The sequence below is a fragment of the Ctenopharyngodon idella genome, chromosome 7 (assembly GCF_019924925.1).
Source record: "Ctenopharyngodon idella isolate HZGC_01 chromosome 7, HZGC01, whole genome shotgun sequence".
NCBI classification, from domain to species: Eukaryota; Metazoa; Chordata; class Actinopteri; order Cypriniformes; family Xenocyprididae; genus Ctenopharyngodon; species Ctenopharyngodon idella.
The window spans coordinates 27,668,810-27,683,478 of record NC_067226.1 but is presented as its reverse complement, the minus strand read 5'-3'; the positions used below and the strand labels follow the sequence as shown (position 1 = coordinate 27,683,478).

Sequence of the window (14,669 nt, the reverse complement as noted above, 5' to 3'; positions counted from 1 at the left end):
CAAAACCGTGTAAATGCAACAAAAACTTATGCCAAGCACGCACAAAATAGCATTTACAAACCCACTGCAAATGTTTTATTGAAAGTATAATCTATCAGATGCAATTAACTAATCATCTAATACCATTAAATATTAAGTGTCTGTATGAAATGTATTATTTTATCAATACTTAGAGCTTGTTTTGTTCTATGGATGGGTCAGCTAAACAGAGACTATTAACTACTATTACTCCTTTTTACTTATACAAATACCTCATTAAAAGGTCTACAAAAACTCATCAGAGATCAGGTAATAGACACTTAAGGCGCTTTTCTACTGCGTGGTATGGCTCGGCACGCTCCCTTTACTTTGGCTCGGTTTCCTTTTCCACTGCAGTTTAGTCCCGCTTCAAAGTGGGTGGGATTATAGACTGATTTTAGTTGTGCCGCCACCTTGTCTACTGACCATAACACAGCCATTTCTTTTTGTCAAGTTATGTGCGACAATCGTTTAAATAAGTTGTGCAAACAAATGATACGGCTGTGGCTGTTGTTGACTATTTAATCTAGCGGGTTTGGTGTCTTGTGTCGCAAATCCAATGACGCTGGTAGTGACGAATCTCTCTGACCAATCCGTGATCTGCAGTGTTTACACATCACATCTACCTCATCCGAGGTGGTACTAAAAGACCAGGGGTTTCTTCAGACTTATAAATAACAAAAAAGTGCAACATTTTATGCATTAAGACGATTTATTTAAAGATGTGATTTAACCTAATTACTGTCTTTTCTTTTCTTTTTTCCTTTTCTTTTCTTTATTATTTCATATTGATGTATGTAAACTCAGGATATTTGTTTTCTGTTCTTTTAATGTATGATTATTCATTGTAACAAACACAACCACACTTCCCTCCTGTATGTATATATTCAAATTCTGCAATAAAAACAAAACCAAAAAAAAAAAAAAAACTAAAAGACCAGGGGTTCCCAACCATGTTCCTGGAGTAAAATGTTTAAGTAAAATGTACTTTAAACAGAATATTGCAAAGTAAATTTCAACCAAGTAGAAATTACTCAACAAACGTTTACTGGCCAAGTTAGTTACTTATTTTCATTGTTAAGTTTACTTAACTTGGTTAAGTAGATTTTATTCAATTCCATAGGCCTATGTGAAATTTACTTTAAAAATCTGCATGCAAAACTTGCAACAAAAAAAAATTTATATATATATATATATATATATATATATATATAATATATATATTGCCCTGCAAAAGTTTGGAAACACCCCTGGCTAAGTGTGGTTTTGGACGATATCAGCATAAATCCTTATCGTTTTTTGGTGCAAATACATTAAAGTAACTTGACATTATCATTGAAGACCAACAATAATAATTTTCATTTTGATTACATATGGCAATATATACATGTCAAAGTCAGACATGCCCCTTTGCCAGCTGTAATGCCTGGTTACTGGTTACTTTAAACTTGGCCCAGGTTTGTAAAAGATTTTTGGGTCAGCACACCTTAATAGCTTCAACAATTGATTGCCAATTGAGTTTAGAATACAATGAACCAATTAGAACCCAGTTAGGTCAGATAGCTGCTAATGGTGGATATTTTGATGAATCGAAAGAAAAAAAAACTTAAATTATGTTCTATGTTTGTTCTATGTATGTTTATGTAATAAAATATGTTTTCGTAGTTTGTGTTGTCCCTTATCAGTGCAAATTATCACAAATTAAAAAGGATTCATGCCAATATTGTCCAAAACCCCACTTTTCTAGGGCGTTTCCAAACTTTTGGAGGGCAGTGTATATACAGTTGCAAGAAAAAGTATGTGAACCACTTGCAGAATCTGTGAAAATGTGTAAAATTTTAACAAAATAAGAGAGATCATACAAAATGCATGTTATTTTTTATTTAGTACTGTCCTGAGTAAGATATTTTACATAAAAGATGTTTACATATAATCCATAAGACAAAAAAATAGCAGAATTTATTAAAATGACCCAGTTCAAAAGTTTATGAACCATTGATTCTTAATACTGTGTGTGGTTACCTGATGATCTACGACTGTTTTTTTTGTTGTGTGATGGTTGTTCATGAGTCCCTTGTTTATTCTGAGCAGTTAAACTGAGCTCTGTTCTTCAGAAAAAATCTCCAGGTCCTGCAGATTCTTCAGTTTTCCAGCATCTTTTGCATATTTGAACCCTTTACAACAGTGACTGAATGATTTTGAGATCCATCTTTTCACATGGAGGACAACTGAGGGACTCAAACAGAAATATTAAAAAAGGTTCAAACATTCACTGATGCTCCAGAAGGAAACACGATGCATTAAGAGTCGGGGGGTGAAAACTTTTGAACAAGATGAAGAGGTCCAAATTTTTCTTATTTTGCTTGAATATTATTTTTTTTCATACTGCCCTTCGGAAGCAACAGAAAATATTTGCATGTTTCCCGGAAGACAAATTAAGTACAATTTACCTTGATCTTCAAATTCCAAATGTTTTCACCCCCCATCTATTAATGCATCATGTTTTTTTCTGGAGCATCAGTGAATGTTTGAACCTTTTTTAATAGTTGTGTTTGAGTCCCTCAGTTGTCCTCAGTGTGAAAAGACGGATCTCAAAATTATTCAGTCACTGCTGGAAAGGGTTCAAATATGCAAAAAGTGCTGGAAAACTGAAGAATCTGCAGGACCAGGAGATTTTTTCTGAAGAACAGAGCTCAGTTTAACTGCTCAGAACAAACAAGGGACTCATGAACAACCATCACAAAACAAAAAAAACAGATCATCCAGGTAACCACACACAGTATTAAGAATCCATGGTTCACATACTTATGAATGGGGTTATTTTAATAAATTCAGCTATTTTTTTGTTTTGTCTTGTGGATTATATGTAAACATCTTTTATGTGAAATATCTTACTCAGGACAGTACTAAAAAAATAACATGCATTTTGTGTTATCTCCCTTATTTTGTTAAAATTATTAACATTTTCACAGATTCTGCAAGTGATTTTAGGGATTTTCTGCAACATTTTAGGGCAATGTTTCTTAGTGGTCTTTATTTTAAAATATAACATTATATAATCCTTAGACAATTTAAGAATTCAGCATTCTTACACAGAACCTTGAATACTCATGTTCCCCTCTACACTCTACAGTCTTAGTAGTATGCTTGACGCTGACGGTGTTGTTGGCGGTGCAGTTGAGTGTAGCGCTCTCTGCTAGATGGAGGCTGATATTCAGGTTTGGTCCAGTCTTGACCGGATCGCCGCTCCAGCTGTAGGAGGGATTCGGATCGCCGGATGCCTGACACCAAAGATGAAACATGCAGATGTTTTTTGACGACAGCCAGGAATCATTGGACTCAATCTGTACATCTCTGATGAGATCTGTATACAATATGCAAAAGTTAATATCTATATTAACATGTTTTCTTCATAAAGGAACTATTTAACTTAATGTGAACGACTATAGATTTATTTAACTCCAGTTCTTGATTGTGTGTTGTTTTAGAATTTGTCATTTACATTCTAACAGCATTGACAGGAGGATAAATATCAAGAAATTAAACTCACCATGAACATGTAGGTTTATGAATTTTGATGGATGTTGAGTAGAGTTTGTTTTTGCAACAATAGAGAAGAGTCCAGAATCCTGGAGTTTCAGATCTTTAACTGTTATACTAATATTGTCCGCATTCATCTCTAACCTTTCATAATATTGAGATTTCAGTTTTTTGATCTCATTTTTATCATACTCAGCAATTTCAATATCCTTATATTTCCACTGTACTTCAAGATTTTCTTTTGGGTAACCAGCAATTAAATCCAGCGAGTCTCCGACAGCTTTGTGCACCTCAACAACTTGATCAGTACATGACCCTACAATACACAACAAATAATTTGGTTACATATTAATAGAAAATGTCTTATTTTTCACATTCAACATAAGATTCATTAAACACCATTTTGACGACAACATCAGCAGAACCAATGAGAAAAAGGGAACAGATAAGGGTGACAAATAAATAAAGCATCAAAAGAACCTCACAGCATTTGAGTTGTGAGTTTATCACCACAGACCATCTCACTTCTTACTAATTCACTCTTATCTTCTTGAGGATGGCACCACACAGTCAGGCTGAAGAATAACTTTATTCCCACCAGATATCTGAATTTTATGGCCTGTAATGGTTTATAATGTATATTTGCACAATGACTCCTGATCTGTGTCTGTATTTTCTCATCACTGTATTATTATTCTCATCACCCTGTGTCCATCTGTGCTCTCCTTCACCACAATGCACTCTTGCCATTTTAATTTTAATTATTAACTCTCCACCACATCACCTCAACAGCTTGTTGCATGTTTGAAAAAAAAAAAAAAATTATTCCATAGCACTGAATGAGAAGTGAACTTCAAACCCACATGTCTTTGACCAATGTTGGTTGCAGCAGGCCTGGTTCCAGAATGAAATCACTGAGGGTGCTTCTGAAATTACCGAAGGTGCTCTAATAAAGTGCAGACGTAGGCAAAGCAAACGGCTCCACTAGTGTACAGTGAGATATTTACAAGTCAACACTTTTACCAATTAGAAAAAAAATATATATTTTGCTACAAATATTTTCTATTAATCTATTATTCTGCCTTACATTGCTTTAATCCATTACTATTTTAACATGTAATTTTCTGTCCCGTGCAAAGTGAATCCAGCATTTATATGTAAATGTCACTTCCGAAACTTCGCAGTATATGCAATTGGCCGTCAGTCTAGTGTTGTAGTACTCGAGACCAGTCTTGGTCTCAGGACTGGTCTTAAGACCATTTTTTGAAGGTCTTGGTCTTGTCTTGGTCTCAGACTAAAAGGACTCAGCATTTTATTTCAAGACTGGTCAAGACCACAACTGCGGGGATATCGCTAATTTGCCATTGCATTGTCTGATTTCTTTGTTAGCATCATTAATTTGATTGGATGTAAAACTTCCTGCTTCAAATCCAATCAATAACTTATTTCTAATTTCATTTATTTTGTTACTATTGTGCCAGGTCAGAAATCAACAAGGGATCGTGTCAAAAATGTCACCCAAATTAATGCAAATGCCCACAAAATTCAAGATATGATTGCAAAAAAAGTACTTGTATAAGATCTTGATATTTATATTATAACATGATATAATTAGCAGTTAAGCAATATCACAAGAAAGAGGGCTGTTTTCACAAATATGAGCACAATTGCAAACGTGATTTTTTTTTTTTTTTTTACAAATGTTCAATAAACAAAATTAAATTTTTAAAACATTAATCTTAACATTTATTTATGCATTTGTAAATTGTACCAATTCAGATGCAACTTCTGTTCCACATCTGCAGTGTAAAGATGAACTTTGTTGTTAGTGATTTCAATTGATTGGTAACTGCTCTATATAGTGTCTTATTATTCTAATTGTAATTATTGATTAAAAATAAGACATTTCTTAGGCAGTAAATGTGGATCTTTCAGATGAATTTGAGGAGTGCTAGTCTGGGCCCGTACGTATAAAGCCGCTCAGAGTAAAATTTTAGTCTTAAGTGTGTCGAAATTCTAAGAATGATGTAATTTTACTTTTATTCCTAGACTTAAGAATAAATATGATTCATAAAGGTTCCTAAATGTCAAGACTAGGTCTTAGCTCCTAAATTATTTAGGAGAGCAGGAGAGGTCTCCTAGGAGTAACAAGATAGCAGCAAAGAAGAGGAGACATGCTTTCCAATGAAGATATGATGTATTGGAGTTAAATGATGACATGGAGTTGATAAAATTATATGAACTTGATTGTCAATTCTTTTTGTAACTGACCTAATAAGAAATGTAAAAACTTTATATAAATGTAATACATTTAATAAATATTACTTAAACAATAATTAATATGTTTAATGCATTTTAATACATTTAATGACTTTGAATAAACTTTTTATAACTTTAAATGTAACAACTTTTCCTACTCTACAAATCAATGCTCTAACGGTAGAAATGAAATAGTAATTACCTTTTTTGGTGATTGAAAAGAATATTTCAATGGTTCTCTCTTGTTTTTGCATGTGTTCATAATTTCTTTGCATAACAGCCTGGCCAAAAATAATTTGAAATTTCATTTCATTATCACACATGAAACAATTGACAAGCACAGCTACACAATATGCTTACATCTTTTAACACATTTTAAAAAATATTTGAATTAAGGTTGAAGGTTGAAGATGTCAATTTTCATATGGCTGGACATATAGCTATTTTTAAAAATAAATTAAAATATTCAAACGTTTCAGTGTCTTTTTAAATGATTTTTTTTTTTATATAATAACATTAAATTATTGGTGTTGTGCTGCTGTGACTTCACCCTTGCAGGCTCACTATTGGCTGATTCCGAGGTTGAGGGCAGCCATTTTGAGTTGACATCATTGTAGACCTTAGTTCACAACACTTAAGAATCAGTCTTATACTTTACTAAAAGTTGCTTTTAGCTTCTTTATAAAAGTCTCTTACTCTTAAAAAAGTCCTATACTCTTTACTAAGACTTTTTTGACACTTAAGTCAAAACTTAAGACTATTCTTAAGAGCATTTCTGAGAAGTTTTATACATATGGGCCCTGGTCTTGGTCTTGACTTGGTCTCGGTTTTGGTGGTCTTGACTACAACACTACATCAGTCCACTTAAAGGGTTAGCTTACCCAAAAATGAAAATTATCCCATGATTTACTCACCCTAAAGCCATCCTGTATATGACTGTCTTCTTTCAGACGAACACAATCGAAGATATATTGAAAAATATCCTTAGTCCTCCAAGATTTATAATGGTTGTGAATGGGAGGCCACATTTTGAAGCAAAAAAAAAAAATTGGATGCATCCATCCATAATAAAAGTAATCCATACGGCTCCAATGGGTTAATAAAGGCCTTCTGAAGCAAAGAGGAAATGTCATTGCTCCCATGCAGGCCTCACAGAGCCAACGGATTTCAACAAAATATCTTAATTTGTGTTCCGAAGATTAACGAAGGTCTCACGGGTGTGGAACGACATAAGGGTGAGTAATAAATTACAGAATTTTCATTTTTGGGTGAACTAACCCTTTAATGGCTAGTGCATTACAAATGCATTTGTCTCATGAAGAAAACCAGCATTCCATAGATTTTGAAAATTGACTGTTATGACAGATTTAAAATTGTTTATTTGTCTGATTTGGAAAGTTTTATCTTGTATCTGACATTTTATAAGTTGATCTTATGTTATGAGAAATGTTATTTGCTAGTCTTGACTGTGTATGATTGTGTCAATCAATCAAGGTGTAGTTGTTGGTAACACTTTAATGTATACTGTATTGTAGATAATAGCATTACAAAGCATTTGTGTCATCTAATCATCTAAATTAAGTTTATGAAATTGAGATTTAGAGCATTTTGTTGTGCCTCTGTGAATGCATTTTTCTCTACCCTGACAAAATTTGACTATAAATTAAATTAATAACATTTTTACATCTTGTCTGTTTTATTTCAATTTTGTAGAATTACAAATGGATGGTAATGCTTAATATTGTTGTATGAACATTAATTAGCAATGATAATTTTCAGTTACACTTATTGTGTTTAAATGACACATTTGTGTGTTAAAATTACCTTACACAATTTGTGTGTTAAGATGGATCGCACATCTACTGTGTTAAATTTGACACAACGTGTAGTCCCTGAGCACACTCTCAACATGTGTCATTTTTAACATATCTGTTTTTGCAGTGTAGGATGTAACCTCAAAAGCGAGCCAAGACCACTTCCTTTTACAAACAAGCTCCCTTTACAAGAACTAAAAGGTAGATTCACTTTTCCTGTTCATCGCAATCTCACAATTTTCCTTTTTAATCAATGAAGCTGCCAACAATGCACAATAAATCTCTTACTTTCATCGTGTCTACACTTTGTTTGTTAATGAAAGGTTTTGCGAGCCTGCATTACCACTGAATAAAACTGTTTTGAGCGGTGTTTAAGTTTAGTTAACTTAAACACCTTTGATTGGCCATTATAGATACAAATACATTTGATGTTTTCCAGAGCGCAAACACAAATATGCACTGGAGCATTTACCAGTCTGTTTTGCCAATACATTATTACAGTATCAATTGAGGGTGCTCTTACTTGTGTTTGAGGGTGGTTGCAACAGAATAACAGTCTGTTGCAATTGGCCAAATTCTCTAAAGGCTTGAGGTTTCCTGAGCTGAGCTTTTCTCTTTTCTCACAGATGAAACACTGATAAGATTTAAAGACAACATGCATGATCATTTGCCTCTAAATAAAGTTTAAAAAAGTAAATAAAATCAAAAAAAAAAAAAAAAAGCATTCCATTAAAAATTTAGTCACACAGGCCTATTTAATAAACAGAAACATATTTACATATTTCATTTATTTAAAGGTACTATGTCATATGACGCATATAGACCTATGCATATACATTCAACTAAGATGTATATTTGGAACCAAGAGGAGATTTTCAGATGCATGTTAATTCCCATTGATGTATATAGGGAATTAACATGCATCCGAAAACTCTTCTTGGTTCCAAATATGAATCTTGGTTTCATATATGTATATGCATAGGTTTATATGTATAAAAAAAAATAAAAAAAACATTTTTTAAAAAATAAATATTTTACAGCCTGTTGAGACTTTAACTGAGATGTTTCTCAAGGTACTCACCCTGGAGAAAGAAAACCAGGAGAACACCTAAAATGAAGCGGCAGGACTCTTGAAAGATGTTCATGTCCAGACGTTTAGACAACAGACTGAGGCTTCTGTGACTGAAGAGAGAAAGGGACGTCCTTAATTCTCACGCAGTTATTTGTGTCTCTCAGTTGGTGCACTTTTGTCCACAGCTCTATGGCTGTTCTGACACTAACAATTGTGTAAGACAAATAACAACACAAGAGACATTTAAAGAGGAAGACAACATAACAACAGCCCATATATATAGGCCTATTACTTTGCCTGTGTCAGTCACCGTCTGTCTCACCTCCCCCGGACTCCATTTCCCAGCATCCCTCTGATTCCACACCTACACCCAGTCAGCTCATCACATGGATTCCCTGCACCTGCACATCCTCATCAGCACTCCCTTTAAAGACTCAGTCCTCCTGCACTCCCTTGTCTGTCCTCATCAATGTTTAGTTGTTGTTGTTTTTTTCCTGCTCCTGAGTGTTTTGTGTTATAGTTATTGTCAATAAACCTTTGCTGCTCAACTAGATCTTGCATCCTCTCTTCGTTGGCAACCAGCCCTGACAGCCTGTCTCTTGTTTTGTTGATTGTTATTACTCCCCCAGGGTTTGGGGTATCCAGTACGCAATCCATAGGGCCGCTTCACGAGAGGGGGGCACCATTGTGCCAAAAATCATTATTTGAAAATCTCCTTTAATAAAACTTTTTAAATAATCAAAAGTTATTTGTTAAATTGTGAAAAAATTGTGTCTGCAAACGATAGCATGAAGAATGTGAACATTTAACCAAGTCAAAAACAAAAGGTAAGCAGGTATCCATATTCATTTCAGTATCAGCAGACGCAAAACGCTATAAAAGGCGACAACTTTTAAAGTTAAAAAATGAAATAATTTATACAAAACGGTATGTTATGTAAACGATATAAACACCTTCTGGGTTCTCGATTTTAACGATTTGAGCAACCATAAACGACGCAAAAAAGTTTGAGTTTTTGATAGGATTCCTATATAGAAAAATCACTCCTTGCCCTCCAGGCTCATTCGCGCTGCTGCAATGACGTCATGTGCAAACAACCTATTCCCTGTGTTATGTTTACCTATTTTGAACAGTGTTCCGTTAAAGGTGCTCTTAGCGATCCTGGGCGGAGTAACTTTCTGTTGACGTTCGAAGTGTTGTCAAACGAAACAGAGGCTAGCTAGATGCTAGCCCATTGCCTTTGCAATCTTTCCTTCAATCTCTGTTTAATGATTCTTTCTCCTCCTCCCCCTCCCCTCCGTGCTTCCTGAAACAGTCATGAACGCGCATTTAAAATCATTCTTGTCGGTTATTGGCTGGAGCATGTTTTTTATGTTTTGTGGTCCAGGCTGCACCACTTTGTTTTTATTGCCGTTTTTGGAGCTTGGGGCGACTACAGAGACCGCGTTTTTTTACAGTGTGTTCAGGGGACAGGCAGCTAGCGGATAGTGAGGACATGTTTGCTGTATGTGACAAAAAATGTTTTGGCCAACGCGTGACATCGCTTAGAGCACCTTTAAGTCCAGTGTATCCAAACCTATAAGCCGCGATATTATCTCGTCTCTCTTATTCCTTCCTGTGTACCTCATTTCTCCCACTTTCCTTTAAATCCTGTGAAACCATTGCCCTTTTCTTGTTTTTTCCCATTGCCTTTGCAATCTTTCCTTCAATCTCTGTTTAATAATGCTCTTGGTTTCTGCCCTGCTGATGCTAATTGTAAAATCAATGTGATTACTTTTAGCAACTTCCTTTGCTATTTTACATTCCATTTCATTTCCTTTAACCCCAAGTGTGCTGGTATCTACAAAAGTACCACACACCAGTTAGTTGTTAGCTGTTGCACATTATCAAATCACAAGATGGCGCAGTGGCCACATCAGGTGCACGCTTTCTTCTTCTTCTTCTTCTTTCTATTTTACCTAAGTATTGGTAATATTCAATTCTTATGAACAAAAGCCTGGATAGAATGAACTGCTCAGTGTGTTGCCATGGCTTTTAAGGTTTTTGTGCTGAAACCTTTTTCCTGACAGGACTTCTTCTGCTAACTCTTCTGCTGACCATCTGAGTAATACTTTCTATTAGAACTAAACTTGATGTGAGTTTCACTTCCTTTGTTCAGTTGCACTGCAATGTCCGGCACAGCCTAAAATAACTGATTCTGACGTGTAAACAACAAAGGATGTGTCTTTGCATACATTGAACAAAATGTACATTATGTATACCTTTTCTTTTGGAAAAGATAAAGATGCTGAGAAAATGGCACAAGTAGTTGTCTCTGGCATGCAATGGTGTGGTTAAGGTTACTTTGTAGTTCACCAGCTCCCCATGTGCAAAGTAATATTATTCTTTCACTGACACATAAGCAAATTAAGCTTTGTTTACACAAACAGATACAGGAACGGTAAGCACCTTTGACTTTGACCTTTGACTTCACTTTTGTTCCCTGATGAGGTGCCAGTACTTTTGATCACTTACAGTAACATGCATCTAAAAGCTTCATGTCGCGCTTTGAGAGTTTCCATCTGCTGTTTAATGTGCTGAAGAGATATTTAACCACAGCTCATAAGTAATCTTTTATTTAGGCTATGTCTGTAAAATAAAATATTTCAAAGTTGCCATTTCAATTAACAAAGAAAGAAAGAGCAACTTTATTACAAGTTCTAAGTGCTTATAATAATTCTACAAATAATAAAAATGTAATATAAAAACTTTACTTTGCTTGAAATAGGCCTTTTACACAGTGTATTATTCACGTTTGTTTTTGTTTGTTTGTTTTTTGCTTTGTTTTTGTGATATCGCACCTTTTTGACACGATGCATACATTTACATTTAGACTTTGTAGTTTTCAATATGTACATTGTTTACAGGACAACATTCTGCAAGAATATTCATAAATACAGAAAATGGCCTTCTCATTTCTTTCATCAAATAGCTATTCACCTTTAAAATGTTACTAAAATAATATTTTATGTGCTGTAATAAGTCATGAATGAATGTTATCATATGATGCTATTACATCATACTTTTGCAGACTCACTATTGGTTAAATCAGTGGTTGAGGGTGGCCATTTTGTCTATTCATCACTGTTGTTCTTATTCCACAACACTTGTGATCTTAGTCAGCATTTAAGAGTCTGTCTTAGACTTTGCTGGAAGTTGCTTTTAGCTTCTTTATAAAAAGCTTCTATTCTTAGACAAGTCTTACTTTTTGCTAATAAAATTTGACTCATAAGTCACTATTCTTAAGAGCATTTATGAGAAGTTTTATGCATATGGCTACTAATGTAAATGAGTAAGGTCGATGAAGGAAAGACAGAGGAAGAAACATTTGAAGTCACCATCATAGTGATCAGTTTTTCCTTCTTTCTTTGGCTGTTTAACGGTCTGTTCAGAAAACACTTAGGGAGATATTTTTCACATAATAAAATCAGGTGACATCATCATGAATTGGTCTGACTCAATGATCACATCTGAAATCTAATCACTGATCAGAAGTGGGCTTTATCAGTAATACATTTAAATATTGAGCTAATGACCATGTGATTACAGAGTGACATCCAGCACTTTTGTGACAATCAGATATTCTGAAGAATGATGATCAAGAAGTTATTAACTATGGTGTTATTCAGACAAAGTGTTGTTTACAGTTTTTGTTTGGCAGACCATTTCTTTTTTTAACGATCTTTAACCGTTATTTTCATTAATGGTAAACGTTTGGCACCCTGTGCTGCCAGATTTATTGTTGTAGATTAATAGTGCGGGCTCTGTGTGGGCCTAGTGAGGGCTTCCTGGGGGCTAAGTGAGGGCTGCCCATGCAGGGCCAGCGCTAAGGGGCCAACGTTTTGCCAATGAGCAAATTCTCAGGGGCCCTGCGCTGGCAGCCTGTTGGGGCCCTTACGCTAGCCCTAAGTTTGTGACTGTGCAGAAACAGCAAAAAAAAAAAAAAAAGCCTGGCTCATTATTGTCCAGCTCCTGTGTCAGCATCACGCATGCGTCTTGGTGCTCACGTGAACTGTATTGGCCAATACTGAGTCGGCGTTCTGACATAAAACCGTAAAGTGCCAGTGCAGGCTTGTTTGCAGGGGTGCTTCCAGGTTTTATGTCAGAACGCCGACTCAGTATTGGCCAATACAGTTCACGTGAGCACCAAGACGCATGCGTGATGCTGACACAGGAGCTGGACAATGTCTGCACTGTCACAAATGTGACATTAATATAACAGTTCAATAAACAACAGGTAACTTTCGACACATTCTGTTTTTGCTCTATCAAAGAAAGAACATAAAGAATCAGATGAGTAAATGATTAAATTAGGCTGTCCATTCAAGTTAAATAAATTAGCACTTTGAACAGGATTGAAGGATTTAACTCACTCATTAATACAGTGGCTTGCCACCTGGCGGTTTTAGTAGCCTTTTTTCAATCAATTCATATTTCTACATTTAAGCTGTTATATTTAAAACATTAATCTCCTAACAATTTATGCACAGTGCTGGTTAAATTATTCTTTAAAAAAAATAGTAATTAATTACTATCTACTAATTGCGTCTTCAACATTGTAATTAGGTTACTTTACTAATTAAAAACTATTCCATTATTTATTACTAATTACTTTCTAAAGTACCAGTTGGACAATATAAGGATAGACATGAAACTGCTCTTTTAATTCTTTCAAATAAATAATATAAAATTGCATAAATTATTCTTGAACTGACCAAAGCGTTTAAAGGGAGGTTACATTACACTTTACCATAAGATGTAAAATTTTGATGTTAAATCCTCTATTGTTTTATATAGAATTGTTGCATAGTCTATACAGTTTTTAATGGAATCACTTCAGAATTAACTGTAATTATATTACAGAGAATTTAAGAGTAATCCCTTACTTTACTTTTAGTAATACATTACACCCTATCCACTGATTATGCAATTGCAGTGTAAATCCATTCATGCCGCATCTGAGCTGCATTAAACCGTAAGTGTAAATACAAAGATGGATTTTGTTGATACTGATTTTATTTGATTGTATTTCATTCTATCCTCTTCCCTACACCAGTGGTTCCCAAACTGGGGTACCTGTACCTGTACGGTAGCCTACGTGAGGTGACAAAAGGGGGTGCGCGAACAAAATGCTGAGTAGTTCATTTAATTATACCCTACCTTAAAATAATATTAAAACCGATCATGTATTTCTAACTGGCAAAATGCCATAAATGCCAAAATTTTGCAGTCAAAAATGACTGCGTTCACAGAAGCAGCACGCATAGATTGCGTGCAGTCTGCTGCCTTAAATCGCGCTAAGTTAGGCTACTGCCGTTCTCGACAATGCATCTTTGAAAAAGTGGGGATTTAGGACATACTCACACGAAGAACAAATATAGACACAGATAGTGGATTGATATCGATTTAAGACTCAAACTTTCTTCGATACAAAAACATACCTTGTGTGAGTTCTTGTATTTAATGTTGATAACGAGCAAGAATGTTCCCAAATATCCACGACTGCAAACATGACATTATTATACAACAGGTCAAAAAACAAAACGTACATTTTAAACACGGTACTGTCAGTATCTACTCTATTTTGCAACGAAATAATAGTACTAACAAAACCACAGCAGAACTACAACACACGTCGGTTTTTCACGAACAAATCTGCGGCTTTGAACGAATCGTGAGAGTCAACGATTCATTACAACCACTCGCTTCGTTACTGAATAAATGACTCGATGACTCATTCATAAAAACAGTGACCTGCTGCCACCTACTGGCGGTTTTAGTTTAATATTTAAAAGTATCACTTCGTTTTACCATCATTGCATATTTCTCTATTTTTATTTAAAACATTATTTTATAAAGTTATTCATAAAGGTAAAGATATGCACTGGAAAATCAATTTAGGGGGCAAATATTGCCCCTTAATGGTA

The 14,669-nt window shown here is 34.8% G+C and overlaps 1 protein-coding gene across 1 annotated transcript; it reads right to left on the bottom strand.

The window, feature by feature from the left end:
- Window positions 1–2,959: 2,959 nt before the first annotated feature.
- Window positions 2,960–10,582, bottom strand: LOC127515302 (uncharacterized). Its single transcript, XM_051898822.1, has 3 exons — window positions 8,713–10,582; window positions 3,569–3,874; window positions 2,960–3,382 (listed from the first exon to the last, which is right to left on the bottom strand). The coding sequence occupies exons 1-3, from the start codon at window positions 8,774–8,776 to the stop codon at window positions 3,090–3,092; spliced, it is 663 nt and encodes a 220-aa protein (XP_051754782.1). The 5' UTR covers window positions 8,777–10,582; the 3' UTR covers window positions 2,960–3,089.
- Window positions 10,583–14,669: the final 4,087 nt, after the last annotated feature.